The sequence below is a fragment of the Blennius ocellaris genome (genome assembly GCF_963422515.1).
Source record: "Blennius ocellaris genome assembly, chromosome: 16".
In the NCBI taxonomy this organism is placed as follows: domain Eukaryota; kingdom Metazoa; phylum Chordata; class Actinopteri; order Blenniiformes; family Blenniidae; genus Blennius; species Blennius ocellaris.
The window spans coordinates 10,247,845-10,262,474 of NC_137665.1; the positions used below are offsets into that span (position 1 = coordinate 10,247,845).

The 14,630-nt window shown below is 39.5% G+C and overlaps 1 protein-coding gene across 1 annotated transcript in view; it reads left to right on the forward strand.

The window, feature by feature from the left end:
* Nucleotides 1-14,630, forward strand: part of LOC308141417 (ras-related protein Rab-26-like) — a gene marked incomplete at both ends in the record, with an annotated part of 44,046 nt that overhangs the window by 29,119 nt on the left and 297 nt on the right. The window contains 3 exons of the mRNA XM_080511575.1: nucleotides 13,093-13,158; nucleotides 13,541-13,597; nucleotides 14,372-14,448. Coding sequence (XP_080367701.1) covers nucleotides 13,093-13,158; nucleotides 13,541-13,597; nucleotides 14,372-14,448 — 200 coding nt within the window. The remainder of the gene's footprint in view (nucleotides 1-13,092; nucleotides 13,159-13,540; nucleotides 13,598-14,371; nucleotides 14,449-14,630) is intronic.

A 14,630-nucleotide genomic window follows, 5' to 3' on the forward strand; every position in this document is an offset into this window, starting at 1 on the left:
ATGAGAGCGGGCACTCGGTAGAGCGCATACCTTCGCCAACGCCACATGTGTCACCATGGAAACGACCGGATTACAAGGTTATTTGAGCCACCACACAATTCTTCCATCACTTGTCATAGTTGTTTGAAATGCTTCATGTGATCACTGTTTGAAACAGATGTACACACATTTTAGAAGTCCATCTGAGCCCCTTGACATTTGACCCCAACCGCTAACAAGGGTAATGATGTCACTGGATCATGTGGCATATCAGAGGACAGGGGGTTGAAAATTTAACATTTTGGCGTCAGTTTAAAGATCAGATTAAAACTGGCCGCTTTGTGACGAAAATATTTTTTAGACCTCGACCTTGACCTTTCACCCAATCGCTCTCAAAATTGTAAAACAGTGATACAGTTTAGTAATAATAAATTCTTCTTCTTCTTCTTCTTCTTGTTGCTGTTGTTGAGATTAGATATAAATGTTTGTATCAAACTATATTAAAAGGGAAAGTTTTTGCAACTATATGTTGAAAAAACAGAGGTGCTTGTTTTAGCTTCTCAACATGTCATACCTAATGAGACACAAGGTCTGGGAGTTTTATCTTCTGCTGTGAAACCTGCTTCGAAGAGACCAAAGTCTCGCCTGAAGCACACCTGTGCAATGATCCTGCTGTCTCATCAACATCTTGATGTGTCACACCTGTGAGTTGGATGGAGAAGCGCTCACTAACTGACTTGTGAATAATATTTGAGCAAAATAGGCCTTTTGTAAATAGAAAAAGCCTTAGATCTTTGAGTTTAGCTCATGAAAAACGGGGGTAAAACATAAAAGCGTTTATAGTTTTGCTGAGTGTAGAGCCACCCTTGCCTCGTTCACGGAGTCATGGAGTCACTGTCTATCCCTGTGAGGGGAAGCTCTGTGCTGTTGTGGAGCTGCAGATGCCTACTGGCACTCCGCTGCCTAACGAGCACTAACTTGTGTTAATGAACGTTAATGGTGATGAATGCCGCTCTAAGGAAAGAGAAGAACAAGAGAGCCAAATAATTTTTCCCTTCTTGTCTGCTTCCAGACGTCCGTCCCTCCATTAAATATATATACACAGAAGTGTCCTCAAACAACTGAAGGTTTAATGAAAGAAAGGCTCACAATAAATCTTACGCATATTTGTGAATGCATGCCAAGCTCAACTCTGCATCAATGAAAGTAAAGCTGAAGTGTGCTTCATTTTTGTTGTGGAATAAACAGAACTCATTTAATGATGTGAGGAATGTCTCCATGTAGTATTTCAGGGAGACTTTAAACGGCCACTGCTGAGAATGTTTTACTGTTGCTCTTCAAACATGCGGCTTGATTCCTGCAAGCGCTATCATTCAGAGGTCAGAGAACTCGCTGTGGATAGTCAGTGTCATTGCCACATCAGAATTCATTGCAGAGAGTCGCCTGCAGCTGACCCGTCTGGTGATGAGACAGATTTCATCATTAAAATTCAGAGAGAAACTGCAAGTTAATAAGAGAACCTATGGGTCATTAAGATAAGCAAGGCACTGCTGATCCCATATCTATCTGTCCACCTGTCCGTCCCTCCATCTGTCCATCTCTACTGTATCTAATTTTGGAATGCAGGGAGCAGTAATAATCCAAGTGTTAATGGGTGAAGCCTGGTTACCTCCTTGATAGGTCACCAGTCTAACATTTACTTGCATCCACAATATTGCACATGTACTCCTGTCTAACAGTATTTAACACAAATTCACAGTGTGAGGCTGGTAGACTACGGTACAACTCAGTATGTAATTAATTTTCTGACCAAGCAGCGAGTATACAAATAACACATCTAACTGTAACCTTCCCCATCACAGTGATCCATTGTGAATCAATGAGGAAACATTTATTATGAGGCCACTTAACGAGTAAACAAATACAAGGCTGCGGACTCACGTTCAACATATACTGTAGATTCAATGTAGCCTCACTATCTTTACCCACAGTGCAGGGAATAATTGCATTTGCAGGAGGCTGGAGCCAATTCAAGCTGACATTGTGCAAAAGGCACGGGACTCTGCACAGGACAATCACATGCTGTTGTTTTTTTCTTTTTTTTTCTTTTTTTTTTACCAATTAAAATAGATAAAAGCTTCAAGATTGTTTAAGGATTCCTTTTAGTAGTTTAGCTCTATTCCATCTCACAAAAATGAAAAAAAAATCAAATAAAAATCTACATCTAAAAAAGTAGATGTAGTTGCAGTTGCTCTTCTCTCCGTGTGACTGGTTGTGTGTGCCAATGTCCAAATGCTTGATCATTTTTGTACGTCAGTGTTACAGGACCACAATGAAAGCAATGGGCATCTCCATTCATCACTCTCGGCCAGTCCCCGGGGCATGGACCGGCTTCAAATGAAATGGCCGCCTGCCTACCACATAGCTGCTAGTTAAATGTCAAGGCACCACCGCACCAGATGGTGATAAGAGAAACTGTCGGTAAATAATGCAGTGATTTGAAGTCAAATACCATTCATTAATAATCACAGGATACCAGCAATTCAGTTCCAGGTTTGTGAGATCAGTTATATGCAGTGTTATTTGGCACCATCAAGTTTTATACACGTTGATAAGGACATGATATGGAGTAACCTTGATTTATCATCCTGACACTCAGACTCTGAATTGGTCTTCCGTATGGAATGTTGGCTGTTTGCAAGCTCTATCACTGAAGTAGATTTCCTCATACTTTAATCATGTGTGATATAGCCAGCAGAGCGGGGCTGTGCTTGGGAAAAATGATCCACTCGGGTTCAAGCTGCTGCAATCTGTAGGCATTTCTATTAAGCTTGATATCAGCTGCAAAGTGACAAAATGAATGGGGCTCTATGGTGTGTACAAACACACACGGAAACAGTGCAAGATTAATGGAAATATTCTTTATGTTGCTTGCTTCTTGTTACAGCGAAATCCATTTTAGAGAGAATAAAGACATTGAAATGTTCCAGAGATTAATTTCTGTGAGACGATCTTTGTTGCAAGGGTTTCAAAATGGGTGTAAAGAAAAGCAAAAACTGGGATGACGGTGTACTCTCCCTCATCTCACGGCTCTTATATAACATAACTTCTGTCTTCCTTTTGTGGTCCACTGAGTTTGTTGTGACTTTCCAGAAACAAGGCTTCTGACCTGTGAGGCGGCTGGGAGGTCAAAGGTCAATTCCCTTCAGACATTTGCCGAATATTTGACTACTATTATTTCCTCATCCTCTTTTTAATGCCTTCAAAGCATCTGAAATGAGGCAAGTTCCTGGCAACTCACGTTCATGTCTGCTCCAGGGAAATTCCAGTTGAGAATGGGGCGATTTCTCTAAACCTGTATGTGATAAGGCTTAACATGTTCCAGTGTTCTTAACAAAGTGGAAGCACATCTTACACTCTGTTTTTTTTTCTCTTTTCAGACCACAATGTCTCTTTATAAATGTCATCAAACTGGCACAGCTTGCAACACCATGCAGACCAAGCTTCCAAATACTTGATTTGAATGTGGTTGTGCAATTGCTCCAGTGGTGTTATCATATGCTACTTTTGTTTGTGATGGGCTGCTGCATGACAGCTGAGTGATCTTGCATATGAATAAAACATTAATCAATTCAACCAAATAATATGGCACAAGGAGTGACAAATCGTCAAGTACCTTATTTTCCAGAGTATGAATCACACTTGTGTACAAGTCACAACTGTCAGAAAATGCATAACAAAGAGGAAACAATACATGAGTCACATGGGTGAAAGCCACTTTTTATTTTCCATTCCCAGACAACAGCACTGATGAACCCAAGCCAACAACTGATAATCGTGAATTTGCTCCTTTGAGCCCAGAATTAACTTTCATTGTTTTCTTCATCACCGTGATGGTTTGCCTGCTTCTCTCAAACACTTTTGTGATGTTCTGCTTCCATTTTCTGCTGCGCATTTGATCATTTTTAGTTTAAATGGATCGTGTGTCGCTTGTTCTTTTCAGCCACACTTTGCATGTACTGTTGAACACAGTATCAGTCATGGTTTTTAGGTACTGTTGCAGCATTCTCTTGGTACACAGTACCATCTAGTGGTCGTTGTGGTATATTTTGACATATAAGTCGTTTTAATAGCCCAGAAAATACTGGACACAATTGCACATATGTAAGCTTGTATGTTTATTTTTAACTTATTTAGACTATCTACAGCATTTATGCCAGAGATTATTAAAATGGCATTGGCTGTGTTTTTTACAGTCTCATGCTCATCAGACATTTCAGCGATCTGGACGTGCTTCTATGAGTAAAAATATTCAAGGCTTCGTATTTCATGGGCTCACCTTGAGTGAAAATGTTGTTTTTGATGAGTGGTTTCTCTTGGATTGGTTGTTTGTGCAAAGAAAAGAAATCGTGTTGGCAAACAACAATGATTGTGGGTTTTTTTTTTCCTTTGGAGATGGTTGGACAAAATCACAGTTGCCAAAAACATCTTGAAACATATTGAAGGTGTGCTGTAAGTGTTGGCTTTATAACGTGTGGATATGGAGGGATTTTGTTCCCCAACACAATTGAGTGAAAAGACATTTCATTCAAAAACCCTTCAAAGATTTGATAGATTGATAATCTGTGTGTGTTGATAAATGACTGATCGTATTTTTCCAAATGATAGTTTCACATCGTGAGTCATTGCCTTTGTTGCAATATTCTAGTAGTAGCCAAGACAATATCTTTTCATGGTGACAAAGGACATTCAGCATTTTGACAGTAACCACAGAATGCTGTGAGAAATTATACATGTGGTATGAGCGTGAGTATAGGACCGAATTATTCTATGTTTCAAATGAAACGTCATTATTCATTATCCAGTATTGTGTTTTTGTTTCAGAAAAGGTTTGCGTTTACATGGCAACGGTTTCAAAATGATGTTTGTACATGGAAACAGCATAAACACTTTAAACAATGTAATTGGCATGCGTGTAAAGAACAATATGCTATAAACATTAACAATGGCGAGTACACATTCATATGGACAGACAAATGAGTTGGATTGGTATCCCGGGTGACTTTCAACTATAAAACTACCAAGTCCCAGGAGAATATGGACTGGGAGTCTTCAGTCATATGTTATCTCTACCGTCTCTTCTGAGTGGTTTATCTATTGTTGGCCTGAACAAATGCAGGAGCTGTATTTCTGCAGCAGTTGCTCTTGTTTTTCAGTCCTTTTATCATGAAGGACCATATAATTTATTTGCTCCCAGAAAGGCTGTGAAAATTGATTTCAGTTGTATGTAAGAGCAGAATATTAAGTGTTCTAAAAAAGAGGTGTCTTTTACAAATTATTGTGAAATTTGGAACAAAGCAAAATTATTAGTTCACGCATTGCAAACAATCCAACTGTTTTCACAGAGACAAATCTGCGGATTATACAGCAGAGGAAGAATAATGGAAAACAAACAAATGTGTCACAGTGAGCTCTGTCAAATTCCGTTAATATCCACACTTCTGCTAAAGTAATTTGACCATGTGGTGCGTATAATTCATCTCCAAAGCTACTTAACCTACAATATCATCACATTGGTGCCTTTTAATTTTAACTTTCACGCCTCAATTAACACAAAATTTGTTCTTTGCCTCAGGTTGAAAGCCAGTTCATGGCTAAATGCTGGACTTATACAATAGTTTGTGAAGTGAATAAAAGGAGCTGTGAATGCATGCCATCCACAGTCTGTATGTACAATTACATAGATTGTTGTAGTCGATTTCGTTTAGACTTTCTTGTTTTAATTAGCCTGCAGCCAGACATGACATTAACATAGAATCACTTCAGAGGTCGGACAGCTCCCACAGAGGAGGGCTCGTTGTCAGTGCCTGAGACTCAGGGCAGTCTATAAATGGCTCGAGGTGTTTCTGTGTTTCTCTCCACTTGTATTTTAGCTCTTTGTTCATCAGGGCCAATTAGCCTGCCTTGAATTAAATCTGAAAAAGGATGGATGTGTAGAAATAGGTTTTGCAGCTGCATTGTCTCAGAAATTGAGACCCGCTTTAAAGCGAAGGGTTGTGTTTACGAGGCCTGACAACATATCAGCCGGATTGGCAGAAAGGCTCAGCGTCTCACATCCTCCTCTGACACACTGTACATGTTTCTAGGAAAAAATTGGCAGGGGTGTCACCGAGTATACCATGATAATGAGAAGTGTATGTGCGCAGAGTCGGAAAACCTCCCACTCGCCGAACGGGAAAATGACAGCATCTAATTTCTGTCATGAAGTTTTCATTGGTAAATCAATTCATTATAAGAAAATTCCACCAAAGTGTCACATTTCCAGGTTTGTGACTCAACTCTCAACCTGAGGACCTGTTATTTGCACTTCACTGACAATGTGTGCACATTCCATTTCATTCTTCTTATATATTCACAATGTGACGTTAAAGATTTCCTCTTTAATATTTTGACATTCGATACATTTTGTTGATCTTGTGGATGGATGGATGGATGGATGGATGGATGGATCAGTGCTCTTAATTAGTTTATCAAAACACACATTCTTAGAACAGAATGTAAGAGAAATTAATTTCCAAGGTCGAAATGGTAAATTAATCCTTCAAAGTGCAAAAACTACAATGTGTAACCGAAAACTGTGAATTAAAAAGTTATCTATCTATCTATCTATCTATCTATCTATCTATCTATCTATCTATCTATCTATCTATCTATCTATCTATCTATCTATCTATCTATCTATCTATCTATCTATCTATCTATCTATCTATCTATCTATCTATCTATCTATCTATCTATCTATCTCATATTCAGCCATACTTGTCAAAGCACATCAGACATCACTGTCCCATGTTTCCTGCAGATAGACACATCTGGTGGCTGTTTCACAAACAATAAAAGCTTTTATTTTATTTTCTGTCAGACCACAGGCTGCAAACACAAGGCTGCTGCTGCTGTCACTGTTTTTCTTTGTGACTCTTTTCTTTTTTTTAACGGGGAGTTTTATAGCACAAAGGTTGTTTTCCAAACTCTTTCCTTGGACACGTTTCTTTCATGTGGCTGCAGAAGATCAAATGTGGATCAAAGACCAAGATCAAATCTCATGTCTACTTGTGTGTTTCTACAGGCGTGTGTGTGTGTGTGTGTGTGTGTGTGTGTGTGTGTGTGTGTGTGTGTGTGTGTGTGTGTGTGTGTGTGTGTGTGTGTGTGTGTGTGTGTGTGTGTGTGTGTGTGTGTGTGTGTGTGTGTGCGTGCGTGTGTGCGTGCATGTGAGCTGTCCTCTCGTGTCAGAAGGTGACATGGTGTCACACTGGCTCAGCTGCCTAAACCTTCTCCCCGGGGAGGAGTCCTACTTTCCACTCACTCCTCTGGGTCGGCTAAGTCTGCCTCTGCCTGTTGTTAGAAGAAGACTTCTCCCCTCTGTCTGTTTCTGTAATGCTCTGATCAAAGCCGGGCGGGAACAGCATTGTCACCCATAGCAAATCTGCTGAGACTAAAAGTACAACAGAGTGGGGTCATGTGGGTAAACCGCAAGTTCCACAAATAGATTCAGTCACGTTCATGCTTAAGGCACGACTTATTGTTTCCACAGACGTTAATAGTGAGCACTTCAGAAATTGTTCTGGGCTAAAAGTGTGCACATAAAACAGGTTTGTTAAAAAAAATTATAATAATGCACAATGTGCATTTATTTGTAGGACTCACACAATTCCAAGATTATTACTGATTGCAAATGTCTGGTGATGGATATCATCATGCAATAAATGCTCCTGTCGCATCGAGCAAAACCAGTAAATACAAAAAACTATGATGGGTGTTCTGTTTATCAAAAAATTTGAACCTATTTCAGAAGTTATTTTGTTGAAAAATGACAAAACCTTAAAAATCATTCAGCAATTTGGTTCAGGTTGTCAAACCTTCAGCAAAAATGTGTTGTTGATGTTTTCTTAACTGTAACGAAGCTTCTTGGCAACAAGTCCCACACCCTTAGAAAGCCAGTTCATTTTCATTTCAAGTGGTGCCACATTTGTATTAACATGCATTTGTGAGATGTAAATACTGCCAAACCTGCCCTGCCAATACAAACAGCTTTTCTTTGCCGTTGACATTTGTTTGTCTTTGTTTAGTCGATTGAATTGAATGAATAATGTCAGAAGAAACAAAACATATTTGTAATTTAATAAATTATTCAGGAAATTAAACTGCTTTGATTTACGGTGCTCTATACTGTGACAAAGCTGTGATGCTTTCAGTAATTCTCTGTTTCATAACATCAACATTGATCAGGTGTGCTCAACAACGCTTTTAAAAAGCCTGTGCAGAACATACGTGTTGAATTTGAATACATGTAGAACATAAGAAGAGTGGCATGGTTGGACAGTGGTTTTGCATGTTCATCTTGTACACGTGGCTTTTTTGTTAGTGTGGGTAACTCCATGTTAATGAATATAGTGACTCCGCAAGAAGGGAAATATTTCGTCCTGCTCCTCTGTGGGCTGTGACAAAAAGAAAGATGTCATTCTTCTCTTTCAGTGCTGGTTTGGGAGTTTTTGCTGCTTCATATCATACGAGCAGAGCTGTTTTCTTCTTTGGTCAGAAATTCAAAGCCTTTTATTTTGAATGCAGATAAGTAACCATGCTTTCTTCCAGTATTCACGTTTAGCCTTGTTATGAACTTCGTACCCTGCAATTAAACTTGCAATGGAATAAACCTCAGATCGTATAGCAGAAGGAGGAATGACAAACATTTTGAATTGTTATTAGACTTACACATAAACATCACCCTGTGTCTATGGCACTGGTTCATATGGGCACTTTGTGTTTGTTTTCACACTTGTTCTTTCAGCTTGTTCTAAAAATACTCTGTAAACAAAGCGCTCTGTGACATCACCTCGTCGTTGATGGATCCTTCCAGAACACAAAAGCACAGAGAGACCATATCATTTTAGAAATTGCTGCCAGACAATCACAGCATTTGTGAATAAAGAAAGCTCCAAAGGGAACAAAGGGCAGACAAAACAAATCCCCTGCCAACAGCTGACCTGCTTGGGTTTATGTCCTGGAGTGATACATGCGTGTGCTTGCTCCTCTCAATGGCAACATTCAGAAAAGCCAATTCAAGATCATAAGTACCCTTTCATGCTTTTGCCAGTGACAACTTGTCTTTCCAATGTCACGATGCAGCCAAAAGCATCTTCCTTTCGGCTGCACCTTCTTTGGTCCCTGTCTCAACTTTCACTGTCTCCGTCTCTCCATCTTTCTGTGTTTTGACGCCCTCCCACACGTCTCTCCCCCCAATCTCCTGTGTCCCTGCTGTTGTTTCTTTGATCGTCTCATAAACTTCAGCATGTGACGTTAAAACTTTTTGATATTTTATGTTTGAGAGCAAATTTCAGCTAACCTTTTTTTTTTTTTCCCACTGGGAAGGTTTTAAAACTTTTGAACTGACATTTTAAATCCTGGGAGCAGCGAAGAACTGAGATCAGGGGAGTCTTTTTTTAAATTGAGTTTTGAGCAAGTTAGGCACTATTTGAGTTTTAATGGCAAACCGATAAGTAGAGAAACGTATTGCCTCCTCTGACACCGTGTCACACTGTCATTGACATTTGGCTCCGTGAGCATATGGCCAGAGGTCCTGGGGTTAATCCTGAATAAAACATGAACCGAGCCCAGTTTCCTCCAGACCGGTCCACTGAGGATATGAAGACACATTTGGAGCCTTATCTGCTTTATTTACTTAAATACATCAATTACTCTTATTTGTCTGTACCTTGAGGCTTGTAAAAAATTTAAATGTTCACATAATAACATTGAATTTTTGGCCACCACCAAATGTTTTCCTTTGCTTCCGCTCGGAGACTTACAAAGCAGAGTTACACCTTCATCGTGCAACTTCTTTGAATCTTGCCAATGTAATGTAATCTTTGTTTGAACATGTGCACACGCAATAGGATTGATTGATCCAAATGCGGTTTTCTTTTCTCTGCATGTTGACTTTTTTTAGATTGGTGGCCGGGGTACGGCTGAGATTTTCATCTTGTGTAATCTGCATTGTTTTTGTGCATCAGCATTGCAGAGTAGGATGATGTGCCATCACTCCTCTGTCAGCTCTGCCCTCAGCTCTTTTGCACTTATGTGGTGCTTTTCTGCCGGGTCCAGCACATTTGCAGCTTTTTCTTTTTCTGTGATCTTTCAGATATGAGCCTTCATGTTCAGTGCGAAACAACCCAGCATATTTCACATTACTGATGCTATTTTTTTTAATCTATCCACATTCGTATTATAGAGAATCAGGAAAATGCCAAAAATGTAATTATTCAACATTAGATCTGTTGCAGTGTTGATTCATGTTGAGTTTATCAGAATTAGCTGACAGTAGCCAAAATCTGGCCTGTTTTATATTACCGTAGCTTTTGATAGTGTTGCCATGAAGTGTTTTTTTCCAGATATATTTTAGCTGTATTTTCTTGTGGATGTGTGTGCTGTTACAGTTCCAGCAGTTTGTCATAATATTCACAATCCTTTCATTCTTATTCCAGCCTAAGTGATATAAATGTATTGTATATGAATACAGTCAGTTGAACTCATTGTGTTATTTATTCAAATGATATTGAAAAAATTCACGACATTGATCCCCTTTAGTGTCTGCTGAATTGATGCATGAACTGTCACTCGTCTGTGTTTCGAAGGAGTGCAGAAGACTATTTCTCAACAATTTAAACAACAAGCGTCATCATCTGGAATCGGGCATTGTTTCTGTGAAATGACCCATGAGAGGATGTGCTATAAACAGCTGAATTATCTAATTACAGGCTATGGCTCATCAGCAGTAATCACAGCACAAGGAGAGTCGCTCAGAGGGAAGCTGTCCGATTTTATTCTGCAGACGTTTGTGCTTGGACCTGTTGTGGGAGGATGAGAGGTTGCACATTGGGAGATGGAAAACAATAACCAAAGGCCAAACAAGCTAGAAAACTTATCAGAAAACTAAAAAAAAAAAAAAAGATTACCTCCCTCATGCGAAGGCAAACCGTTTTTGAGGAATTGAAAAAGGAGACACTTTTAAAGATGAGAAACAATGGAAAGTGCCTGAGCCAGGTGGAAAAAGTTGAATTATACATGAAGCAAATGATTAGCCACATGCAAAGTGCTCCTCGGTGACATTTCACCCCCTCAGCACTATGCAGAACAGCAGCAGTGATATATATTCAACCCAAGCTCAATCTTTTTTTTTCCTTCATATTTTCAACATAGCAGAAGGCTCTGATCTCTCAACTGTCCCTCAGTGAGCACATGTGGAGCTCAGTGATTAAAGACCCTCAGGTTTTTCCAAATCACCCGACCTCTCTGACCTCATTAACTGCAAAGCACTTCACAACACAATAACGATTCAGCACCGCTTTAACAGCTGCACAATAAAATCCAGGATTGGCTGAAGGATCAAATGTGTGCAGGTGAAAAAACAACAGTATACACAGCAGTTCCTAAAAAGCTCCAGAACAGTTATAGCTATATGTAGAAAACTGTGAAAGATCAACTATGTTTTGATTTATGTAAATGCTACAGGTCTAATCCATCTCATCTTTATTCACGGGTTCTTCTGCCTATTGATTCATGGGATTTCCTTTATCCTTTAAAAACTATTGAGCCAAACCAACTGAATATGTATGTGAGTGGAAAGGATTGATTAGAACTTCGAGAAATTTGGCTTTTGACTCGAGTCGCATCATACAAAAGACCATATAGTAAGAAAAAATGCACGTTTTCTTTCCACTTCTTTAGCAATCAATCTTGCAATAAAGTATCTTAATTTAACTCTCTCTCGTGTTTGATGGCATGGCAGTGATCTCTTATTTGTGTGTACACATACATTTGTCCTTTTGTTGTGCAATTACATCATCCTGTCAAGGTCCTTGCATCATCCTGGTAAATGTGAAGCCGACTGAACTAAAAGATCGCGGGTTGGATTTTAATGATAGCTGGAGACAAAGACAGACTGGGACATGCTTTGAAGATGGTGGATTTGTTTGGACTGTCGCTTTGTTGTTGTGCTATATTGATTTGATTGCTGATGCAGTGGTGTGTTTATATTCATACCTTTATAATTAGTAAGAAGAGAGTCGCTATTTCATTTCAGCTCTCATCAGCATAATGCATTTCCAATGAATGTGCACATAGCCAACCGGCAACTCCAATTGACACTTACATAGTGTCCCACACACACACACACACACACACACACACACACACACACACACACACACACACACACAGAAACAGGCACCACAGTCAACACACTGTCCATCTCGTCACTGATTATTTCCTGTGACCTTTGGCTGGAGGTGACCTCCCGTGAAATCTCTTTGCAAACACCAAGTCATCACCAGAAGTCACTGCAAGAGGAGCTGCAAGAGGAAAGTTAGCTGCAGAGCAGGAGCACTGACGGAAAGCTCAGATTGAGCTGCCAGAAAACCGGCATGGAGATATTCACTGTGGGTATAATTACGCAGTGTGCTGAGATGAGGGGTATTATTTCAGCAGGAAGGTTTGCAGGTGTTCCTCCGAGCTAATTAATCTCTCATTAACGGTGAGCGAACATTTTGCTTTCTTTCTGAGCTCATACAGTCACAAGAGCTGTTGGCTTCCCTGCAAGGCTTTATATCTCCCTTGTGATCGTACTCTAGTCGAAACAGGAAGCAGCAGACAGTGTTGATTAAACCAATGTTTGTTATGATGACTTACAGTACTTATTTCCTTTTTTTCCTCACATGCCCTCTTTTGCTTTTATATCCAGATCTTGATGTCCTTGCTTTATTTCTGTCAGTCTCATCCATCCATCAACTTTTCCTTCCTTCTGTATTCATCTTCTAAAAGCCAACAAAGTCACTTTTTATTTCCTCAAATTCAAAAATCCCTCTTATTAGATTCCAAGTGCAGGTTTGTCCTTGTCCACTCCCAGACAAGGTTTTCCTTTTCAGGGTGTCTTTGCGTTTGTGCAACAAATTTTTACAGTTGTTTTAGCTCAGTTTCCTTTTTTGTACACCTTTGTCTTCTTTTGTAACAACTCCATGTTGTTGTTTTTCTTCTCTCTTTTTTTCCCCATGTGTTTAACAGGCATGGCTGACAGAGATCCATGAATACGCCCAACAGGATGTGGTGCTCATGCTGCTGGGAAACAAGGCAAGGCATCACATTTCATTCGCTTTTTGTATCTTCTATATTGCTTTGGGCAAATTAGAGACAGATAATGCACTTTCAGTTATAGCTGATCAATTAAAAGAGCCCAGTTGATGTCCTACACATGCGTTTAGGCTGATGGATGAGACTGGAATACCTGGAGAAAACCCCGGCATGAACAGGGAGAACATGTAGTCAAACCAGGACTATTCCTGCTGAAATACAACCGTGATAAGCACATGAACATGATAATATATGTAAATATTCTAATATATTCTGTTTTTTTTCTTCAGTCTACCTCTGTAAAATGTGCCTCCTTTGAGTAGGCAATAATGTTGTAGTCTCACCAGTAATGGTGAAGCATTTCTTCTCCCTGTCTGACCAGGCTGATTCCACCCATGACAGAGTGGTGAAGAGAGAGGACGGTGAGAGACTTGCCAAGGTAAAGAACAACATTGCATCGTCTTTGTGTGAGTTTTCATAAAATGTGAAGCAAAAACAGTGTTCCCTTCTTTTCTTTAAGGTTGGTGTGTCAATACGCGAACACTGAAAGCAGTATTGTGTCCCTTCTTGTAATTTTCTAAAGAGATTTGGATGACTGATTGATTTTTTTTTTTCATTGTGTGGCCATTGATGGGATTATGTAGGGATTCAATTACTTTTTTTAAATCCTGGATTTCTTTCTGCTTCGAGAGAAACCCGATACCTGCAAAGAACAATATTTGAATAATAAACTTTTGATAACCAATAATAAATTAGTAGATTAATACAGGTCTTTCTCTATTTCAATTTGATTAGTTTCTGCATTGATGTCCAGCATGTCAGTCATGAAAACTTCCATGACAAACTTCAGCTTAAAGCAGAGCTGTTACCAGCACCCTGTAGTTTTTACAAAAGTTATTTCTTGCACAGCAGACGATATTTTTCAAGAAGACTCTTATTCTGCATTTGAGGCGACGCATGAGGCACTGAAAAACAATTGCAATATTATGTAAAATATGTATCACAGCTTAATGGACACATTTTAGGCTTCTTTGGCTGCTGCTCATATAGTTTTTGAGCCCAGCCCTAAATTGGCCACAGTTAACAGGTGCACAGTGCAAACATTGTGCTGTTGAACTCCACTGCAAACCCCAACATAAATCTCATCCAGTGGCTACGTCTTCTAGTCTGGTGGGTAATGGTGTGCATAACAGTCTTCTCTTTTCCTCTGCAGGAATTTGGAGTTCCCTTCATGGAGACCAGCGCTCGGTCAGGTCTCAATGTGGAGCTGGCATTCACAGCTGTGGCCAAGTAAGTGCTATTCAATATTATGCATACAAGTGTTGGTAATAGATTCATCGACCCTCTTATGATTAGGTCACCTGAATTTATCTTCATATCATGTCTGGATCAAAAAAATATGCAATGGGTGCTTTGCTCTTTTTTTCTCGGATAACCGAGACATATACTTGTCTTAATGACTAGTATATGAG